General features: G+C 38.6%; 2 protein-coding genes across 2 annotated transcripts; one reads left to right on the top strand and one right to left on the bottom strand.

Annotated features, from left to right (window-relative positions):
- The first annotated feature begins 3,120 nt into the window (after window positions 1-3,120).
- LOC311306921 (uncharacterized protein) lies at window positions 3,121-5,202 on the top strand. Its single transcript, XM_084435554.1, has 4 exons — window positions 3,121-3,510; window positions 3,778-3,903; window positions 4,010-4,072; window positions 4,278-5,202. The coding sequence occupies exons 1-4, from the start codon at window positions 3,126-3,128 to the stop codon at window positions 4,694-4,696; spliced, it is 993 nt and encodes a 330-aa protein (XP_084291680.1). The 5' UTR covers window positions 3,121-3,125; the 3' UTR covers window positions 4,697-5,202.
- Window positions 5,203-5,228: 26 nt separating this feature from the next.
- On the bottom strand, window positions 5,229-7,296 carry LOC311276374 (uncharacterized protein; the record flags this gene model as incomplete). Its single annotated transcript, XM_084386012.1, has 4 exons — window positions 6,536-7,296; window positions 6,283-6,400; window positions 5,867-5,963; window positions 5,229-5,684 (listed from the first exon to the last, which is right to left on the bottom strand). The coding sequence occupies exons 1-4, from the start codon at window positions 7,143-7,145 to the stop codon at window positions 5,229-5,231; spliced, it is 1,281 nt and encodes a 426-aa protein (XP_084242138.1). The 5' UTR covers window positions 7,146-7,296.
- Between the last annotated feature and the right edge of the window lie 13,865 nt (window positions 7,297-21,161).

The following is a 21,161-nucleotide window of genomic DNA, read 5'->3' as shown; positions in this document are numbered from 1 at the left end:
TAGTTATTGATTAACTAATCATTTACAAAACATGACTATGCTTTTCATAAATGTTTAATAAATGTTAAAAAATGTTTGTATGTTTTTCTCACATCAGGTCCACAGTGGTTAAAGACTCCATGTGTTTCAGAGGAGACAGCTGTCTATACCCTCACCAGTCAGCACCCACACTGCAGTACACACTACAGTGTTCAACACCTGTTATAGATGTGTAAACGCATGAATAAATAATTTACAACTCTTTCTGCATCCCCTAATCTAAAGTGTAAACTATTCATCACTTGTAAATGTCTTACACTTCATTTGTAGATTACCACTTCAAGAATCAAAAAGGCATAAGATCTACGAATGTTATCTACAAATGTATATGTAACACATTTACAACTGATGAGTAGTTTACACTTTAGATTAGGGGATGCAGAAAGTGTTATAAATCATTTACAACACTTTCTGCATCCCCTAATCTAAAGTGTAAACTATTCATCACTTGTAAATATGTTACGCTTACCTGTTACAAATGATCTGTACGTGTATTCAAGGCATTTACAACACTTTCTGCACCCTCTAATTGCTACATACATACAAAAAAAATGTATAATAATAATAATAACATTATTTATTAAACATTTATGAAATGCATATTCATGTTTTGTAAATGATTAGTTAATCATTTACTAATCAATTGTAAATGACTTATAACTGAATCTACAAAACATACATACAATAATGAACATATCACTTATTAATCATTTATGAACGCATAGTCATGTTTCATAAATAATTAGTTAATCATTTACTAATCACTAGTAAATGACTTGTAACAGAATTTACAAAACATACATAAAATGTTAGTATATCACTTGCTAGTCATTTATGAATGTTCTGTAAATGATTAGTTCATCATTAACTAACCACTTATAAATGACTTACAACTCTAGTTTTAAAATATCTTAGCACTGTTATGCTGATGACATCCAAGTATATATATCTTTTAGTCCAGATAGATTAGATAAACTGTCCCTTCTGCAGAATTGTTTAGTCTCCATTAACAAATGGATGACAGACAACTTTCTGCAACTTAATACAGTCAAGTTAAGTCAAGTCATCTTCATTTATATAGTGCTTTTAACAATGTAAATTGTTCCAAAGCAGCTTTACATTGATAATAGGAAATTAAAGTAACAGAGATTGTTTTGGCTTTATAGCAGCTCTAGAATAAAGTTATTGTCCAGCTAAAGTTAGTTTGATTGATTCACTTCCGTCGCAACGATCATTAGTTATTAACTTAGAGGCCGCTAACACGACACCGTTTTAACAGAAAACTCTTAAGTTCTTTCTGCGCAAACTTCAAAAACGCGACCCAGTGAGAATGCCGATGGCGTGCACATGCGTATTACGAGTTTAGTCTACAGGCATGTGCGCTTGAACACGTGCGCAGGCGCGCAGTCCCTCCCCACAAATCAACCCTTAACATACTACTTGTCTGGCCTTAAAATAAATAATACAGAATTTTTATTGCTTCCACGTAGTCACACGAACCGGAATTATCCCGACAACGCTTTATCCATAGATAGGTAAAGGGAGTGGAGGGAGGCCTTCACAGAGAAGAGCCTAGTTGACATTTCAGGACTACACTGTCGTCACTTCCAGATGCAGCTCCTTCATCAGATCTGGATACAGCCTGGATCCGGCGGACTGCGGTAAACCTCGGGATAAACAGAGAGACTAATATTAGCGTAGCCATTCTCCTTATGATGTAATGAGTACATCAGGATTCATGGGAAGTGTTCCCGGTTCCGGCTGACCTAATCTATGCAGCCTAACATTGAATTATAAAAGTCTATAATGTGTTATGTGTATGCTAGGTCAAAGAGATGTGTTTTTAGTCTAGCTTTGAACTGACAGAGTGTGTCTGCTTCCCGGACAATGTTAGGAAGATTGTTCCAAAGTTTTGGTGCTAAATAGGAAAAGGATCTACCGCCAGCAGTTGATTTTGATATTCTAGGTATTATCAACTGGCTGGAATTTTGAGATTGCAATAGATGTGAAGGACTGTAATGCGTTAAGAGCTCGTTCAAGTACAGCGGAGCTAAACCATTTAGTGCTTTGTAAGTAATCAGCAATATTTGAACGTTTATACAATGTTTAATAGGGAGCCAATGCAGTGTTGACAGAACCGGGCTAATATGGTCATACTTCCTGGTTCTGGTAAGAACTCTAGCTGCTGCGTTTTGGACCAGCTGTAATTTGTTTATTAAGCGTGCAGGGCAACCACCCATAATAGCATTACAATAATCTAGACTTTTAAGATGGAAAAATGCGGTTTTACAGATACTAGACACGTGACTTTCAAATGAAAGATTGGTATCAAAGAGCACACCCAGGTTCCTAACCGACGATGAAGACTTGACAGGGCAGCCATCAAGTGTTAGACAGTATTCTAGGTTATTACGTGAGGAAGTTTTTTGTCCAATAATTAGAATCTCAGAATTAAGTAGTAGGAAATTACTAGTCATCCAATTTTTTATATCACCTATACATTTCGTTAATTTTGTGAATTGGTAAGTTTCGTTAGGACGTGAAGAAATCTAGAGCTGAGTATCATCGGCAAAACAGTGAAAACTAACTCCATGCTTCCTCATCTCTTCATTTACTGCAACAAACTGATAACGGTCAGATAAGTATGATTTAAACCATGTTAATGCAATTCCACTAATGCCAACATAATTTTCGAGTCTATTTAAAAGAATGTTGTGGTCAATAGTATCAAATGCAGCACTAAGATCGAGTAACGAGTAACAGTCACTGCGTTTACATGCAGCCAATAACCCGTTCAAAACCGGGATATTAGCAATAACCCGGTCGCGCACGGCCATGTAAACACCGGCAAAAACCCGGATATGCTCATATCCCGGTTTTTAAAAACCCGGATATTACCCCTGGGGTACCCCTTTTCTAACCCGAATATTTGGTCATGTAAACGCGTATCGGCATATCCCCATCAAAAGGAACATTGATTTGTGTTCTGCGGATGTTCTATTCGCAAGGAATCTTGGTCTTTTGAGTAGAGGAACTTCTTGTATGCGCCAGAAAAACCCGCGTGCAGGAAGTAAACAGAGGTTAACATGGCGAGACGCAGCACAGCACCACACTTTTGGAGCGAGGAGGAAACAGATTTCTTTCTTAGTGTGGTGAAAACCATGAATATCATGTCTTTTGTTGACGGCAGAAAGTACCGAGATAGTGATATTTACAAGAAGGTGACCGAAAAGTTACGCGAAGCAGGGTTTATACGGACGCCAGACCAAATTAAGTACCGCTGGAAGACGCTGAAAAAGGCGTACTACAAGGCGAAGAAACAAAACGGTACTAGCGGGTCCGACCCGTCTTCTTTCCCCCAGTTCGACATAATGGATGAGATTTTGGGGAATAGGCCCATCACTACTGCCGAAAACAGCGGGGTAGATGTCGGCTTTGAGGACGAACAGGAGCAGTTACCTGGCGACCAAGGTAGGTTAGCTCGCCTTATCTGAGCAAAATAGCTACGTAACTAAGGTCAATTGTATAATAAATAGTAATACTACTCATTAGTACCACAACTGCTGTCTAACATGCACTGTCCCTGATAAATAAGTAAAATAAACGTCAAATTAATGTAAAGTAACGTCAGTGTAAGGCAGTGTCTTGCTATTTTGCGGTCTCCTCATGATGCTGCGTAAAAAGACGTCTCTTGTTTTTTGTTAATTTTATGCACATAGTATTTATGCTATTTTGCAGAGAGTGATGCAACGTTTGACCTGACAGACGCAGTCACCCCTATGTCTACAGCAAGCAACGCAACAAGTGGAAGTGGCTCACTAGATCTTGAAGGAGAGGATGATGATAGTGTGGATGATAACACAGGTAAGTGGTTAGCTTAATAGGAGAAGTCCCTGAACAATAGCCTTCCCAACTATTCTAACATCAAGCTTTAATGTTTTGCTTATTTTTGGTGGTTTTTTTTGGCCAGATGCAGAGAATGGAGCAAGTGTACCTCCAACACAACCATCGGATGCCACTGCAGCTACTCCTGGTAGGATTTCTAAATAGTGTTACAATACTATGCTCTAACCAGTTATGCCTTAGTAATACTCTTAATTACTTAGTCAATCCTCTTCCTTGTGTAATGTCTAAAAATATACAGTTTCTTTAATGGTCACTTTGATTATAGTGATTAAGAAGAGATATTATGTAGTATACCTGATGGTGCAAGCTAAGGGCTGTCTTGTCTGCTCTAGGTGGATCAAGTCGCAGGTCCAGGCCCAGGCCCCGTGGAACTGCTTCACTTACTCAACAACAACAGTTCATGGAGAGAATGCAGCACGCACAGAACCAATGGAGTGAGCAGCAAAGGCAGTTGAGCCATGCCAGGGATGAAGCACTCATGTCTCAACTGATCGCAGAAACAACCCGTTCAACGGGTATCTTAGTAACCCAACTCCTTTCAGGGTTAGCTGCCTTATTCCAGCGGCCAACTCCTCAACCTGTCTTTACCAATTCTCAGCCCCAGCCAATGTATCAGCCATACAACAACCATTTTGACAATTACAGGCAACCCCCTGCTCCTCCACATCATGTCCCCTACTCACAAACACCTCAGCCTGAACGTGATGACAACGATGGTGACCAAGGTTTTACAAGATTCTTCCAACTGTAGTGTCCCACCTTTTAATCTATACCACTTTGATTAATGTGACAGTTTTGTTCTGTTATTGCGAAGTATGTACTTGAAAGTATTTTTGTAAAACATTTACACCTTGCACCTTTTTTTTAAACAATTTTTATTTATTACAAAACATTTTCAGAGGCACTTTGTGCCACACTTGGTCCATATGTTTAAAGCTACTACAAAGTTGACCCTTATTTGAACCTCAGTTTTACCACATTTGTAAAAACAAAACAAACAAAGCTGTTACTTTATGAATTATTTTGAATAAATGATATATAAAAGTTACTTGAAAACTTGCATGTGCTGAACTTCTAGTAGAAATTGTAAACACAACTTTTAGATACCTCTTCTCTGTCTTTCATAATTAGGGAGCAACAAACTCAAGCTGGTTTCACACTCCAGAGAGCAGATAAACATTTAAAGACCTTAGAAAAAAACAATGCGATGCAAGTAACAAATCATAACCTTAGATCCGCTTCCTTCCCATCACCCCCCATTCATCTTACTCTCTCGCGCTCTCCTATAAGCGCCTATGGAGTGGGACATGTGCAGCAAGGTAATCCGTTAGTGCCTGTCTGATGGCTGTGGCTGCACTGTTATTGGCCCTATTGGCCTGTGACACAGGCTGTGGAAACTGCCTTCCTGCAGATGTTGCCTCCTCTGCCCATCTGGGATTCACATGCTCCTTCTCCATCTCACAAAAATTGTGCAGAGCACAACATGTTGCTACCATGTATGGCGTAAATGTGAAATGGAAATCACTGCGCTTCAACAGAACACGGAAACGAGATTTCAGTCGACCAAATGCTATCTCAATACTTGTTCTAGCAGAACTCAAATACACATTGAAGGATTCCTCCTGTGGTGTCAGTCTTGGAGACTGCAGATAGCCCTTCATTAGCCAGGGCATCAGAGGGTAAGCAGGATCTCCCAGCAGGAAGAAATCCACATCCTGCCCCCCGATCTGCACTGCTCTCTAAAACGGGACATTGAGATATAAATATTAGTGTCTGAAATGATGTCATAACACATTTTAATTTTGTCGCAAGTATAAAATCTAAAACTCTGGTTTAATAACATTAATAGAAAATTAATAACATACCTCTTACATTTAACAACCAAACAAGATTTCAAATGCTTTTTTCATGCATTACCTACCTTTGGGAAGGAGTGGGCATTCTGGAACAGCTGGGACTGCCTGAGTGCATTAGCGTCATGCGCAGAACCAGGCATTTTGCAGCTCACACTCCAGAAGCTATGGAAAAATTATCACAGTGAATCAAAGTGTAATTGGGGCTGCTTGATTATGGCAAACATTATAATCCCAATTCTTTCAGGTCAATAATGACATCATAATTATTTGAACATGAAGTATGTGATTTTTTTTTTAAACTTCTATTTTTCTTTTTAACAGTGGACCTCCTTGAACTGTAATTTCAAAAACTTCGTAAAATATTCAATAAACGCTAGGGAGGGGTTCTATTATAGCTTAGTGGAGTATGTCTGTCAACATTATATACAATTATTATCATCATAAACTTTAATATAAAAGCTGGGAATGGCAAAACACTTACCAGTATTTGTCATCACAGACTCCCTGGAGGATATAGGAGGGCCATCCCTTCCTATTTATGAAGTCCCTGTAGCCATCACTTGGAGGCAAACAAGGGATGTGACTCCCATCCACACAGCCTATGATAAAAAATAAAGTAAAAATACGTTTACACACTGCAGTGTAGCCTACACACATAGTACAGTTCACATTTAGCCTACTCTCAGAAAACTGCACTGAAATTATCAAGACAAAAGAGCAGGACATATTTTTACCTATGATTTGAGGAATGGAGTGGGCCCGTTCAAATCTTTCTGCGATGGCACATGCCTCCTCCAAAGTTGGTACTCTGATAAGTGTTTTGATGACAGAGTCGACCATTCCGTGGCAGAATAAATACACCATCTTCTTCACGGTGCTCTTGTGCACTCCGAATTGGTTTGCGATCACACGGTACTCTGCGCAGCTTGCTAGTTTGTATAGCACCATGGCAACACGCATCCCTATAGGCACTGGTGTGCGAATGGTTACTTCACAGGGCTCCATCACTCTCTCCATCATACGGCAAAGTTTAACAAAAGATTGACGTGACATACGAAAATTGTCACGCCAGTCCGTGTCGGTGAACTCCATCATTACAACCCGTTCCCACCAGTCCTGACTGCGCACCTTCATCCAAAGTGTCCGGGGGGCTCTGGTGGTAACGGGTACCGTGGATATGTGTGGCACAGCTCCAGCTACATTTCCCATTTCTTGCTCACCTTCTCTCCTTCTATTAATGAAGACCATGAGGCACAGTAGTGTCAAGTGCTGCTGGTGGATCAGTACCAGCGCCAAAGCGCAAACAAAGGCGATCGCTATCTGCCCCGAACTACCGGTATTCATTATCCGCGTGCTGCTGTTGTTGTTGTTGTCTTTGGATACAGGAAGCAGAATCGGAAATGACGCATATTGCGTCTTAAGGTTGCCCGTACGTCCAGACGCTAACCGTGCGTCGCCGTTTACATCGGGATATTACCAATTGATTACAAATGCCATGTATACAGGAGTAACTCTCTCTGCTCACGCATGTAAACGGGTTATTCCGAATGTTTCAGAAACCCGAATAGTGACCTTAACCCGACCATAACCCGGATATTGGCTGCATGTAAACGTAGTCACTAATAGCGAGATACAACCACGATCGGATGATAAAAGCAAATCATTTGTAACTCTAATGAGAGCAGTCTCAGTACTGTGGTGCGGTCTAAATCCTGACTGAAAATCCTCACAGATATCATTTCTTTCTAAAAAGGAACATAGACTACGTTTACATGCAGCCAATATCCGGGTTATGGTCGGGTTAGGGTCACTATTTGGGTTTCTGAAACATTCGGAATAACCCGTTTACATGCGTGAGCAGAGAGAGTTACTCCTGTATACATGGAATTTGTAATCAGTTGGGAATATCCCGATGTAAACGGCGACGCACGGTTAGCGTCAGGACGTACGGACAATATGCGTCATTTCCAATTCTTCTTCCTGTATCCAAAGACAACAACAACAGCAGCAGCACCACCCGGATAATGAATAGTTCGGGGCAGATAGCGATCACCTTTGTTTGCGCTTTCCTTCTCGCTCCAAAAGTGTGGTGCTGTGCTGCGTCTCGCCATGTTTACCTCTACTTCTTGTTTACTTCCGGTATATTGCACGCGGGTTTCTGTATGCGCCGTCTCTACTCAAAAGACCAAGATTCCTTGCGAATAGAACATGCGCAGAACACAAATCAATGTTCCTTTTGATGGGGATATGCCGATACGCGTTTACATGACCAAATATTCGGGTTAGAAAAGGGGTACCCCAGGGGTAATATCCGGGTTTTTAAAAACCGGGATATGAGCATATCCGGGTTTTTGCCGGTGTTTACATGGACGTGCGCGACCGGGTTATTGCTAATATCCCGGTTTTGAACGGGTTATTGGCTGCATGTAAACGTAGTCATAGTTGTGAGGATACCGCCTTTTCTAGTATCTTTGACAGAAAAGGTAGATTCGAGATTGGCCTGTAATTGACCAATTCTGTACGATCAAGTTAGAGTTCTCCAATAGAGTTAAGAATGTCTTTAAATGCCAGTCCCAATGCATCTTTTTCGTTATCTACATGTATATTAAAATCCCCAACAATTATGATTTTATCTGCTACCAGTACTACGTTTGATAGAAAGTCAGCAAAACCTTTGATAAAGACTGTATGGTGCCCTGGTGGCCTGTATACAGTAGCCAGCACAAATCTCAAACGTGATTTATCATTTACACTATATATTGCTATATTAAGCACCAACACTACAAAATAATTATATTTGAAACTAGACTTCTTAGTAATTCTAAAAATATTACTATAAATTACAGCAACACCTCCCCCTTTGCCTTTCAGACGAGGTTCATGTTTATAACGGTAATCTTGTGGGGTGCTCTCATTTAAAGTCATGTAATCGTTTGGTTTTAGCCAGGTTTCTGTCAAACACAGCACAACTAGATTATAGTCTGTAATCATATCATTAACAATAAGTGCTTTTGAAGTACGGGATCTAATACTCAGCAACCCAAGCTTTATCATTTGCTCATCTGTATTATATCTGTTTTTTATTTGTTGAACATCAATTACATTTTTACCCTTAGATAGGTTTGGAAGTTTTTTGTATGTCCTAATTCGGGGAACAGACACAGTCTCTATATGATGATATCTAGGTGAAAGAGGCTCTATGTGATGGGATTTATCTGACCTTGGTGACGTGAGACAGCTAGCAGACGGTCGGTTTAGCCAGTCTGTCTGCTTCCTGACCTGAGCCCCAGATTGTCATGTTTGAGTTCTAAGACTATGTGCCATATTACTAGAGAGAAGAGCAGCACCATCCCAGGAGGGATGAATACTATCTCTTTTCAACAGGTCAGGTCTGCCAAAACAAATACAGATAAAACAGAGGTGATGATTATTGCCCGAGACAACATTACCCCTAAGATTAGGCTGGCAATTGGGGGTTTATCATCCTCTGACTGCGGTGATCAGTGATACGCGGGTCAATGTATAAACAACCCGCACCCGACCGACGTTTTCAACTAAAGCCTAGTTCACACTACAGGATTTTAAGCCTGATTTAAGCCCGATTTGCAAGTTAACAAGCTTGCCGACAGGTCGGGCTGTAATCGCGCGCAAATCTGCGGGTGATCCGCGCTCGCCAATCTTTAAGTGTGAAATACTAAACGACGCATCAAAAACGCTCGCTGACACATCGCCGACGCGTCGCCGACGCTAGACAAATATCTAGCATGCCAAATATCTGGAGCTGTCGGCCGACTCGATAGCGTGTGGTGTCACGTGTCGTGGCGAGCTACAGCCAATGAGAGAGCAAGGCATAGGTTGAGGTCACCGAAAGAAAAATAGCAGCAGCACCAGCAATGGCTTCAAGGAAATTATGGAACCAAGAAATGGAGCAAAATTTAATAGAACTGTGGCAGGAGCATAACTGCCTCTACGATATTTCAGACGAGATGTACCACAACCGAGCTGAGAAAGAGAAGAGGTGGACAGAAGTCGCTAATGCTCTTCAACAGCCAGGTGAGCTAACGTCAAATATGTTAATTCATTAGCACGATGAGAGATAGATGGAAGTTGTGTTGTAATAACACAATATTGTATGTATTAATATTTCAATGGACATTACTATTACTTTATAAATTGTAGCATAATTGTTGTACTTACATTTATTTTCATCAAATGTACAGTTACAGTTGTAGTCAAAGGCAGGGGCGTTTCTAGCCTTTTTGGTTTCTAGCCTTTGAGATTTCTACCAACTTTTTTTTTTTTTTTTTTTACAGTTTTCTAGTTTTAGAGTACTCACTGTATTTTCGGACATCACGGTATTCCGGACACTTGACCTTTTTCCGCAAATTCTGTAAATAAACACTTTCAGGTCACGGCATCAATATATATCCGTGTCGGTGTCATCTTTGCCGCCTCGTTTCAAAGAAATCAATGTGAGTTTCTAACGTACACCAACGACTGTTCAGACATATAAAAAATATAAAAAAACTCTTGGTGGGGCGGGGGCTCTCACTGGCGCCCCCCAGCTGTTTGCACCCTAGGCGACCGCCTAGTTTGCCTGTGCCTAGAAACAGCCCTGAGTCAAGGTGTAGCTATGATATTCATTTGCATTAAGCTATAATTTGCAGGATTGTGGTTGTAATGGTGATGTGGTCTTTGAAATTGAGATTTTATATTAGGTGAGGATGAAAATATCATATATTCTTTTATTGCATCTCCATTGTACTCTGTAATGGTAACATAAATATAGGTTCAATAAAATTAAAATGTTAAAATAAAACAAAACAAATGTGCATCTAGGCCTAATGGTACCTGATTCATATTGCTGGATTTTTGTGGTCACATTGTTCAAGGCAATTTGAAACAGGCAAATCATTTCTGGACTGCATTAACAACTGACAACTATAAAATGTATTATTTTTTTTCCTTCTTCAGTTGAGGACGTTAAGACCAGGGCAATATCCCTGCGAACGCAGTGCTGTAGGTTGCTAAACCAAAACCGAGTGGGAGTGGCAGCAAACCCATGACACCAAGGCAAAGGTGGCTCCTCAAGAGTCATGGTGTCATGAACTGCATGGAAGCAGAGACGGTAGTCGGATCTAAATGCAGCGATAGAATTTAATTAACAAAGACTTGGTAAAACGCAGAACTAGAACAGGGAAAACTCACGGAAGATTCATACATTCAATAACTGACCCCTAACAAGAGAGCACACAAGGTTTAAATACACAGCGGAATGAGGGAACGAGACACAGCTGGGGCAAATGAGCACAATAATCAGGACCATACAAACTAACAAGACAACACACCTGAAACAAGGGAACTAATAATTAACATGACTAGCAGACTAGAGCTGTGTCCCAAAGTGAAGGCTGCGTCCTTCGAAGGCCGGATTTGAAGGCCGGATGGCCGCATTTGAAGGCCGATTGCGTCACCGCGGCGCAACGAAGGACGTCCCAATTCAAAGGCTGCATCCTTGGAAGGTCGCATTTGAAGGCCGATTGCGTCACCGCGGCTCGATGAAGGCTGTCCCAATTCAATTCTCCATCCTTCGAAGGCCGTATTCGAATGCCGGTTGCGTCATCGCGCCGCGACGAAGGCTTCTCTGATTCAAAAGTGACGCCAAATGCACCCTTCGTTTCCCCGTGAAAAGAAGGATACATAAATGGACACTTAGCGGCCTATTTTACCCCATAATTCATTGCGCGCCGTTGACGACAGCATTTATTTATTTATTTTTAAAGGCGGCCGAGACTAGAGATCGGTGGTGGACAAATTCACATTTAAATGTAAGTATTATGTTTTCATTTACTCAAATAGCTAGCGAAACCAGAGTTAAATTTTCTTATAAACTTCTTCTTAACTCCTTCGTCACCATTGCGTGGCTTCATTTGTCAGGTAGTTTTAGGCAAAACTTGTGGTAATAACGTTATTAGTTTAACGACCTATTTGTAATATTTGCACTTGTGTATTATAAGAAATATCACTCACCCAATAAAGCCCAAAACAATAAGAAAAGCAGTAGATAAGGCAATGGGGTTTCACTTTTATGTGTTTTTGTAGTGCTGTCATGCAAGCTATGTGGTTTTAACCAAATTTTAGTATACAGAAATATGATTTCTTAAGTATTTTGTATGCATGTCTTGATGTGTCATATTTTGCAGTGTTAACAATGCACTTAAGATTGCTCCTCTGTGTTAAGTACCCTTTTCTGCTTTTTTAGAACAATTCAGGAAAAAATGGGTCTATATATATATATATATATATATATATATATATATATATATATATTAAAGAAAAAGTAATACACACATCTTTGCTGAAATGTATTGTCCTGTTGTTGTTAACAAGCCATGGTTAATTTGGTCTGCCTTAGGATTGCACGTGTCCTGGGACAGGAGAGGGTGTGAGTGGGAAACCCACTGCTGCAACTTGGCCCTGGATTTGTCCTCATGGATGAGATGTTGGGACAGAGGCATTGCACCAACCCCCCTGTCCTCATCGCCTCAATCCCTGAGGACACACCAGGGCCAGTAGTGGGTGCCCACGGTGAGGAGGAGCCAGGGGCAGCAGCACCAGCATGAAGGCGGCGAGACAGGACGAGTTTTTGGACTTGATCAGAGAAGAAATGCAACTACAGAGGGAGGCAGTGGCGAGGAGTGCACAGGTAAGAAGGGAGAGGATGGACAGGCTGTTTTCTCTTCTTGAGAGAATGATTGAAAAATATATATATTTTCTACATATTCTTGTTTAACTTTTTTCACTTTTATTTTTTAAAAGAAAAATTATGTACATTTATTTTTATGCAACTTTAATTGTGTAAATAAAAGAGAATGAATTGTTCTGGACATTGTTTATTTTTTTAATGACAGTAATACTTTCTGCATGAAACAAATTCTATACCTTTTTATTTTTTCAAATAAAATTGGTAAATGAAAATCATTTGTTCTATAGGCTACATTAAAGTACTTTTTCCAACTATTTACAAAATACGTTAAACATATCAAAATCAACATAAACATTTAATTGTACAATACAAAAAATAAGAAAAAAATGATGTAGACTCTATTGAGCTGAGCTGCTGGACCGGGATGGGCTGCCCCTGGTAAGGCCTCCTGCTGGTGGGACATCATCTGGGATGGTCTCCAGAGCGTTTGAGTGCATATTTCCACTATCCACATGTCTACCAACAGGTTTGCAGGGCTGATTCAATCGACGGCTTTCTGAAAAAAGTACTTTTAATAACTACTGCATTTATATTAGGCTACTACTGCATTACTGCGTAGGCTATGTTGCATTTTACTTCTGTATATTTTCAATATACAGTAATATCTGGTTGTTACATTATATACTTTTGTGTAGTGTAATGTAATCACATTGTGATGTGAGGGAAAAAAGTACTTCAGGTTACTTCACATTTGTAAGTGAATACTTAACGAAATATGCAGTTCCGAAAATTAAAGTAACAAAATGTAGGCTTATTGTCACAATATTAACAAATTGTTGCTAACTACAGCAGCGTCCCATATCAAAGGGCGCATCTGACGCGCTCGGACCGGTCGGACTTTTTATATTAAATTGGGTTTTGTATTCAAACAGGGCTAAACCTAAAATACATGATCCGGCAGCGCCGGGGCACACCATGTCCTCCAGTAAAATATAAAACATAAAAATGACAATAGCCAATTCTGGCTCCCTAGCTGTTTACTCAGTTATCAAAATGAATGATCATAGCAGCTGTCCTCTCGCACCGTTGCTTGGCGCCAGGAGCGGTGATCGGGAACACCTGGTTGCACAATTAGGAAAACCTAGGAAGGCTACATGGTGCGTCCTTCAGAGGACGCATAGGCTGCATCCTTGAAGTCTGCGTCCTTCGAAGGATGCAACCTTCAACTTTGGGACACAGCTTCTGTTACACTTTATTTTAACATGTCATTGTTATTGTATAATTATATATTTAAGTAATATTAATTAACTACATTTACTTAGGGTTAGGGTAGGATTAGGTTTTGGTGAAGGTTTATGTAATTGGACATAATTTAATTACTATGGTAAGTACATGTAATGTACAGGTGCTTCCCAATAAATTAGAATATCGTGAAAAAGTTCATTTATTTCAGAAATTCAACTTAAAGTGTGCAACTAATATATTATATAGACTTGTTGCATGCAAAGTGATATATTTCAAGCCTTTATTTGTTATAATTGTGCTGATTATGGCTTACAGCTTGTGAAAAACACAAAATCTAAATCTCAGAAAATTTAAATATTACATGAAATCACACAGTAATCCCATGGTCATTGAACCAGGTTTTTGTTATTTTGCCAGTGTGGGCAGGTGCACATCCTGCTGGAAAATGAACTCAGCATCACCATAAAGCTTGTCTGCTGAAAGAAGCATATAAAGTGCTCTAAATGTCCTGGTAGACGGCTGCGTAGAGTCAACGCAGCCGTCTTCCTGGTTTATGGTGATGCTGAGTTCATTTTCCAGCAGGATTTGCACCTGTCCACACTGCCAAAATAACAAAAACCTGGTTCAATCATATGGGTTCAATGACCATGGGATTACTGTGTAACTACTGTGTGTTTTCATGTAATATTCTAATTTTCTGAGATTTTGATTTTGTGTTTTTCACAAGCTGTAAGCCATAATCATCAAAATTATAACAAATAAAGGTTTTAAAAAATATCTCACTTTGCATTCAATGAGTCTATATAATATATTAGTTTCACATTTTAAGTTGAATTCCTGAAATAAATGACCTTTTTCAAGATATTCTAATTTATTGGGAAGCACCTGTATTTAACAAGGACAATGTAAAATAAAGTGTTACCAGTAACTTTCATAATCATCTCTCTTCCAGCTTGGTGCTTCATTCAGCGAGCTGGGTGACGCAGAGGAGCAGGATCTTTCGGAATCAATACCGGACTCACCTTTAGCACCAAGCCCATCATGTACAGCTTCAGTTGAATCATCACATGAAGGAGCTTCACCCACAGCTGTTGAGGAAACTCCTTCGACTGCCTCAACTGATCGGATGGCAGCGCAAAATGTTTTTAGCACCAGGGGAGGGAAACGCAAGAGGATGCCAGAAACGGATGTAGAGTTGCAGAAGCTTGAAGTCCTAAAAAGGATGGCTGCTAAAGTAGATGTTCAACCAACTCCAGATGCATTAACAGCATTTGGGAACCAGGTTGTACTGGAATTGAGGCAAATTCAAGACCCTGGATATTTAGCAAGACTGAAAAAGAACATAATGATCTATGACGCTCAGGAGACTGAAAGGAACAGATCCTTGTCTTCACATGCACAAGTCATTTCAGCTCCACCACCGGCACAGTCTCATCCTTGTTACTCATCCTTGTTACTCATCAGCTTTGAGTCCTCATCCAACCTTTTTGCAAACACTGCAAGATATTGGCCATTATGAAAGACTGTGAAAAGCTTACATTGTTACAGTGTTTCTGTTTACATATTGTTGTGAATTTATTTGTCATTTTTTTGCACTATTGCACTTGTAAACACATTTGAATATACCAGTCAAAAGTTTGGACACACTTTCCCATTATCTTGGATGTGTAAGTATGTCCACATTTTTGACTGGTACTGTCCATAACTGTTCTCAAAGTCTATGTTGACATTGCAGTGTAAAGTAAAAGCACTGATGGGTTTTGCACAGTAATATACAGTGTTTTTTTTTTTTTTTTTTTACTTTAATAAACTGTATTTTTTCAATAAATGTTTGAAAATCAATTTACAAAAACAGCATGTCTGTAAATTTTTTTAAAGCCATTGCATCACAAATTTCATAGTGTCTTTAAAGCCTGTCAATACATTACATTTTTACATTTTCTTTATATGTTTAATTGTCTGTTGGCCTTTTAAACACATTTAAAAAATATAGCTGCAAGCAGCAATACGGGGCCAAGCCACTGTAGCACAGTAGGGCTGTAGCAAAGTGCGGAGCCAGAAGAGCAAAAACAGCAGAAATAGAATGTACATGAAGAACAGTGGGTTCAGAAGTACAGATAGGATGAAATCAAAATGAACAGAAGTTCTGATGAGAAGGAAAACAGAATGTAGAAAAAATCCCAGTGTAGGAAACATAAGTACAGCTCTTATCCTGATAATAAAGGAATTCAAATGACAATTTTATACTCAATTTCAAAGTTGCCCCAGATAGGACTCGAACCCACGACCAGAATGGTTCGGAATTCATGACACATGGTTGAACAGATTGCGCCACTCAGAGGGTGTGTTTTACAAAGCTGTAGATGAGAGGGTTCAGTGTAAAAATAAGCACACAAAATCATGTTAATGAGATTAGCATGCTAAGCTAGCTTAATGCTAATGTAGCTTATGGTTATCCTGATAGCTGAAGAGCCACATTAGAAAGAATGGCATCTGGTTAGCATGCTAACCAATTATTATGCTAAGTTAACCAGCATAAGGCAAAAAACGCAGGCTAGGTCAACTTCGAAGATGAATATCTCTGGAACGGTAGCGAAAATCAAAAATCTGTTCACTCACTTCTGTGCGGCTTGGTCCAAAGATCATCTGATCAAATGTTGGACAAAATTGAGCAAGATTTGAAGGAGGAGTAGCGAAAAAACAGTTTTTCATTTGTTCCAATATGGCGGATAGTCACATTGTTGGAAAATGACAAATGAGATATCGACGGAATCGGCATAAGCCAAGGAACATAATGACGTAAAGTAAGTAACAGATCCGCACACCGAATAAGCTCCCATTCAAAAAAAAATTTTATTAGTGACGTTTCGGGCCTCACATGGCCCTTCCTCAGACTAACAGGAAGTGAACAAACAGTTACCCCTTTTTAAAGTCTGTATCACGTGACCCCACCATCACACAAATTGGATACATCCATCAACATACATTGATATTTACATATTTATACATCGTGTCCAGCAAAGATTAAGAATTATATATTAACATATTTACATATTGATCCCCACTGTTAAATTGTCTAACATATATTTTTTCATATTCCAGTGTAAACATATCAGATGGAACATCACACTTATTACATCATTTGTACAGAAAAAAAACTAAGAAATTCAAAGAGACTATATGTATTACCATTCATAAAGACTATCTGTACGTCAAGACAAAAAATATAGAGAATCAACAATCATTATTGAAAAATCCCTATTAAGATAAAAGTCAGATGGGGATTCGGACAATTTTCAAATTTGATCAGACAAGTAAAAAAGCATCTGTTATAAACACAGCATTTCATTATTTATATACAGAGGACCAAGTTATTCAAAGAGACTATACCTATAAATCAAGAGACTGTATAGAGAAAATAGCAAAGTAGAGAATAAAAAAAAACAAAAAAAAAACATATTGTTATTTAAATCATCCATTAATTTAGAAAAGGTCTAATATCAAAATCCTCATTGAGGCCTCTGGGAGCTAAAGTGTTTAATGTGTAAATCCAGAAAAGTTCCCTTTTTAAAAGCAAATTATCCACATTACCACCCCTTCTAGGACATTTGACATTCTCAATTCCCACATATTTTAAACTAGATACATTGTGTTTGGCATTCATGAAGTGTACAGCCACAGGGCTAGATGTCACACCATTTCTAATCGCACTACGATGTTCTGAGATTCTAGTTTTTAATGCTCTAGTGGTCTTGCCTATGTATGATAGTCCACAAGGGCATGTCAACATAAATTACATTCATAGTAGAGCATGTGATTATCTCTTTTATCTTGTATTTAATGCCATTATGTGGATGGTTAAATGTATTAGTTTTGTAAGTAAAGTGGCATTGTTGGCATCTTCCACAAGGGTAGTTACCTGTAGGTAAATCGTTTAAGAAATGAGGTGTAATCAAAGAAGGTACATCAGCTCGTACTAATCTATTGCGTAGATGAGCTGTTTTTTTAAATACCACTCGAGGAGGATATTGAAAACAGGATTGTAATGCTGGATCTGTATTAAGAATGTGCCAATGTTGTTTTATGGTGCCCTCTATAGCTTTAGCTACCGGTGAGTACTGAATGGCACAAACTATTCTATTCTCATCCCTCCTGATCTTTTTCTTTTTTAAACAGTCTGATTGTGATACATTTTCAAAACGTGTTGATGCCTCATCTATCCAGGATTCTTTATATCCCCTTTCTGTAAAACGTTTTTTCAAAATCGATCCCTGACACATAAAATCATCATCAGAACTACAAATTTGTCTAATCCTATTAAATTGAGAGATAGGTAAATTTATTTTTAAAGTGAATAGGATGGTATGACTCACCATGTAATAACGCGTCGTCGGGAAAACTCAATTTGCGTATCTACCCCGAATTGATAAAATAAAATTCTGAATCAAAACTATAAGGAAACACCAGTAATTTGTTTAGGCTTGGTTTGTAGGGAATTCCAAACCTGCACACATATATTCAAACGCACATAACTATAGAACCCGTTCTTAATGCGCATCTGAACGCCATCAGCGTTTCTCACAGGTTCGCGTTTAAAGTCTGTGTAGAGAGAATGGTGTCGTCTTGGCGGCCCTGATTTAAAAACAAATGATCGTTGCGACGGAAGCGAATCAATCAAAACTAACTTTAGCTGGAAAATAACTTTATTAAAGAACCGCTATAAAGCCAAAACAATCTTACGTTAAATTATAGCCTACATTTATCTCTGTAAAGCTGCTTTGAGACAATCTACATTGTTAAAAGCGCTATATAAATGAAAATGACTTGACTTGACTTGACTAAGATGGAATTTCTGTCTGTGGGTTTACGATAGAGATCAGTTTTCAACCTGTTATTCTCCTTAACAATCAAAATGTCCAGAAAGTTAATTTTTTCTTTATCCGATGCAATAGTGAATTTCAAATGTTCATTCTTGGAATTGACAAAGGAAAAAAATTCTTCTAACAGTTTTTCAGATCCTGTCCACAAGAAAAATATATCGTCGAGGTACCTGCTCCAGACTGATATGTGGTCCAGGTAAGGATTTTCTTGAGCGTTGTAGATACTTTCCTGTTCAAACAGTCCAACATATAAAGAAGCAAAGCTGGGTGACATTTTTGACCCCCGACACCCGAGATCTGAAGAAAAAAGTCATTGTCATATAGAAAGGCATTAGATGTCAGTACCTCTTTAGTCAACTCCAACAAACATTGGGTACTAGGAATAGTCTCAGATCTGGAATTTAAAAAAGTCTGTGTAGCCCGTAATCCCTCTTCAAAAGGCACATTGGTATACAAGGATTCAATATCCATTGTCACCAGTAGATCGGATTCAGCAACTATTTCGATTGACTTGATAACTTTTAAAAAATCCATAGAGTCTCTTGTATAAGAGGGTAATGTCATAACCAAAGGTTGTAGAGAATGATCAATGAAGGCAGATATCTTTTCTGTCAGTGAGCCCATGGCTGATATTATAGGTCTACCTGGAGGTATATCTGTGAATGTTTTATGAATTTTTGGTAGAATATAGAGCACTGGCATAATCGGAAATTCAACCTTCATGAAAGCATGTTCCTGTTTGGTAATCATGTCCCTTTTTAAACAGCTGTCCAGGAGATTATGGATTCGTTTTTTAAATTCATTAGTTTGATTAGAGTTCAATTGTTGTGGAATAAAGGTCGATTTACCTCTAAGACGGTAGGTTTTCTTAGAGGCAAACGTCTCGGGGATGTGTTCAACACAATCAAGTGTGGGGTCCGTCTCCATATTTCGCACATTAACCTCCGGTATAAAAAAAGAAAAAGATCAGGAGGGATGAGAATAGAATAGTTTGTGCCATTCAGTACTCACCGGTAGCTAAAGCTATAGAGGGCACTATAAAACAACATTGGCACATTCTTAATACAGATCCAGCATTACAATCCTGTTTTCAATATCCTCCTCGAGTGGTATTTAAAAAAACAGCTAATCAACGCAATAGATTAGTACGAGCTGATGTACCTTCTTTGATTACACCTCATTTCTTAAACAATTTACCTACAGGTAACTACCCTTGTGGAAGATGCCAACAATGCCACTTTACTTACAAAAGTAATACATTTAACCATCCGCATAATGGCATTAAATACAAGATAAAAGAGATAATCACATGCTCTACTATAAATGTAATTTATATGTTGACATGCCCTTGTGGACTATCATACATAGGCAAGACCACTAGAGCATTAAAAACTAGAATCTCAGAACATCGTAGTGCGATTAGAAATGGTGTGACATCTAGCCCTGTGGCTGTACACTTCATGAATGCCAAACACAATGTATCTAGTTTAAAATATGTGGGAATTGAGAATATCAAATGTCCTAGAAGGGGTGGTAATGTGGATAATTTGCTTTTAAAAAGGGAACTTTTCTGGATTTACACATTAAACACTTTAGCTCCCAGAGGCCTCAATGATGATTTTGATATTATACCTTTTCTAAATTAATGGATGATTTAAATAACAATATGTTTTTTTTTTTTTTTTTTTGATTCTCTACTTTGCTATTTTCTCTACAGTCTCTTGATTTATAGGTATAGTCTCTTTGAATAACTTTGTCCTCTGTATATAAATAATGAAATGCTGTGTTTATAACAGATGCTTTTTTACTTGTCTGATCAAATTTGAAAATTGTCTGAATCCCCATCTGACTTTTATCTTAATAGGGATTTTTCAATAATGCTTGTTGATTCTCTATGTTTTTTGTCTTGACGTACGGATAGTCTTTATGAATGGTAATAGGCTACATATAGTCTCTTTGAATTTCTTAGTTTTTTCTGTACAAATAATGTAATAAGTGTGATGTACCATCTGATATGTTTACACTGGAATATGAACAAATATATGTTAGACAATTTAACAGTGGGAATCAATATGTAAATATGTTAATATATCATTCTTAATCTTTGCTGGACACGATGTATAAATATGTAAATATCAATGTATGTTGATGGATGTATCCAATTTGTGTGATGGTGGGGTCACGTGATACAGACTTTAAAAAGGGGTAACTGTTTGTACACTTCCTGTTAGTCTGAGGAAGGGCCATGTGAGGCCCGAAACGTCACTAATAAAAACATTTTTTGAATGGGAGCTTATTCGGTGTGCGGATCTGTTACTTACTACTACATGGATTATACTGGTGATCCAGCACCCGTAATGAAAGTAAGATGTGCGTGATTTACTCCTGTGAATACATAATGACGTAAAGAAATCAAAATTTGAACAATGTTTTCAAAAGTTATAAGCGTTTTTGCAAAATACCTTATATCTCTGGAACACTAGGTGGCGCTGTGTTCAGTTTTCTCATGTACCTTCAGGGCATTGTGTC

The sequence above is a fragment of the Rutilus rutilus genome (genome assembly GCF_951802725.1).
Source record: "Rutilus rutilus genome assembly, chromosome: 17".
NCBI lineage: Eukaryota > Metazoa > Chordata > Actinopteri > Cypriniformes > Leuciscidae > Rutilus > Rutilus rutilus.
The sequence above is the reverse complement of the archived record's forward strand: the minus strand, read 5'-3'. Positions and strand labels throughout refer to the sequence as shown.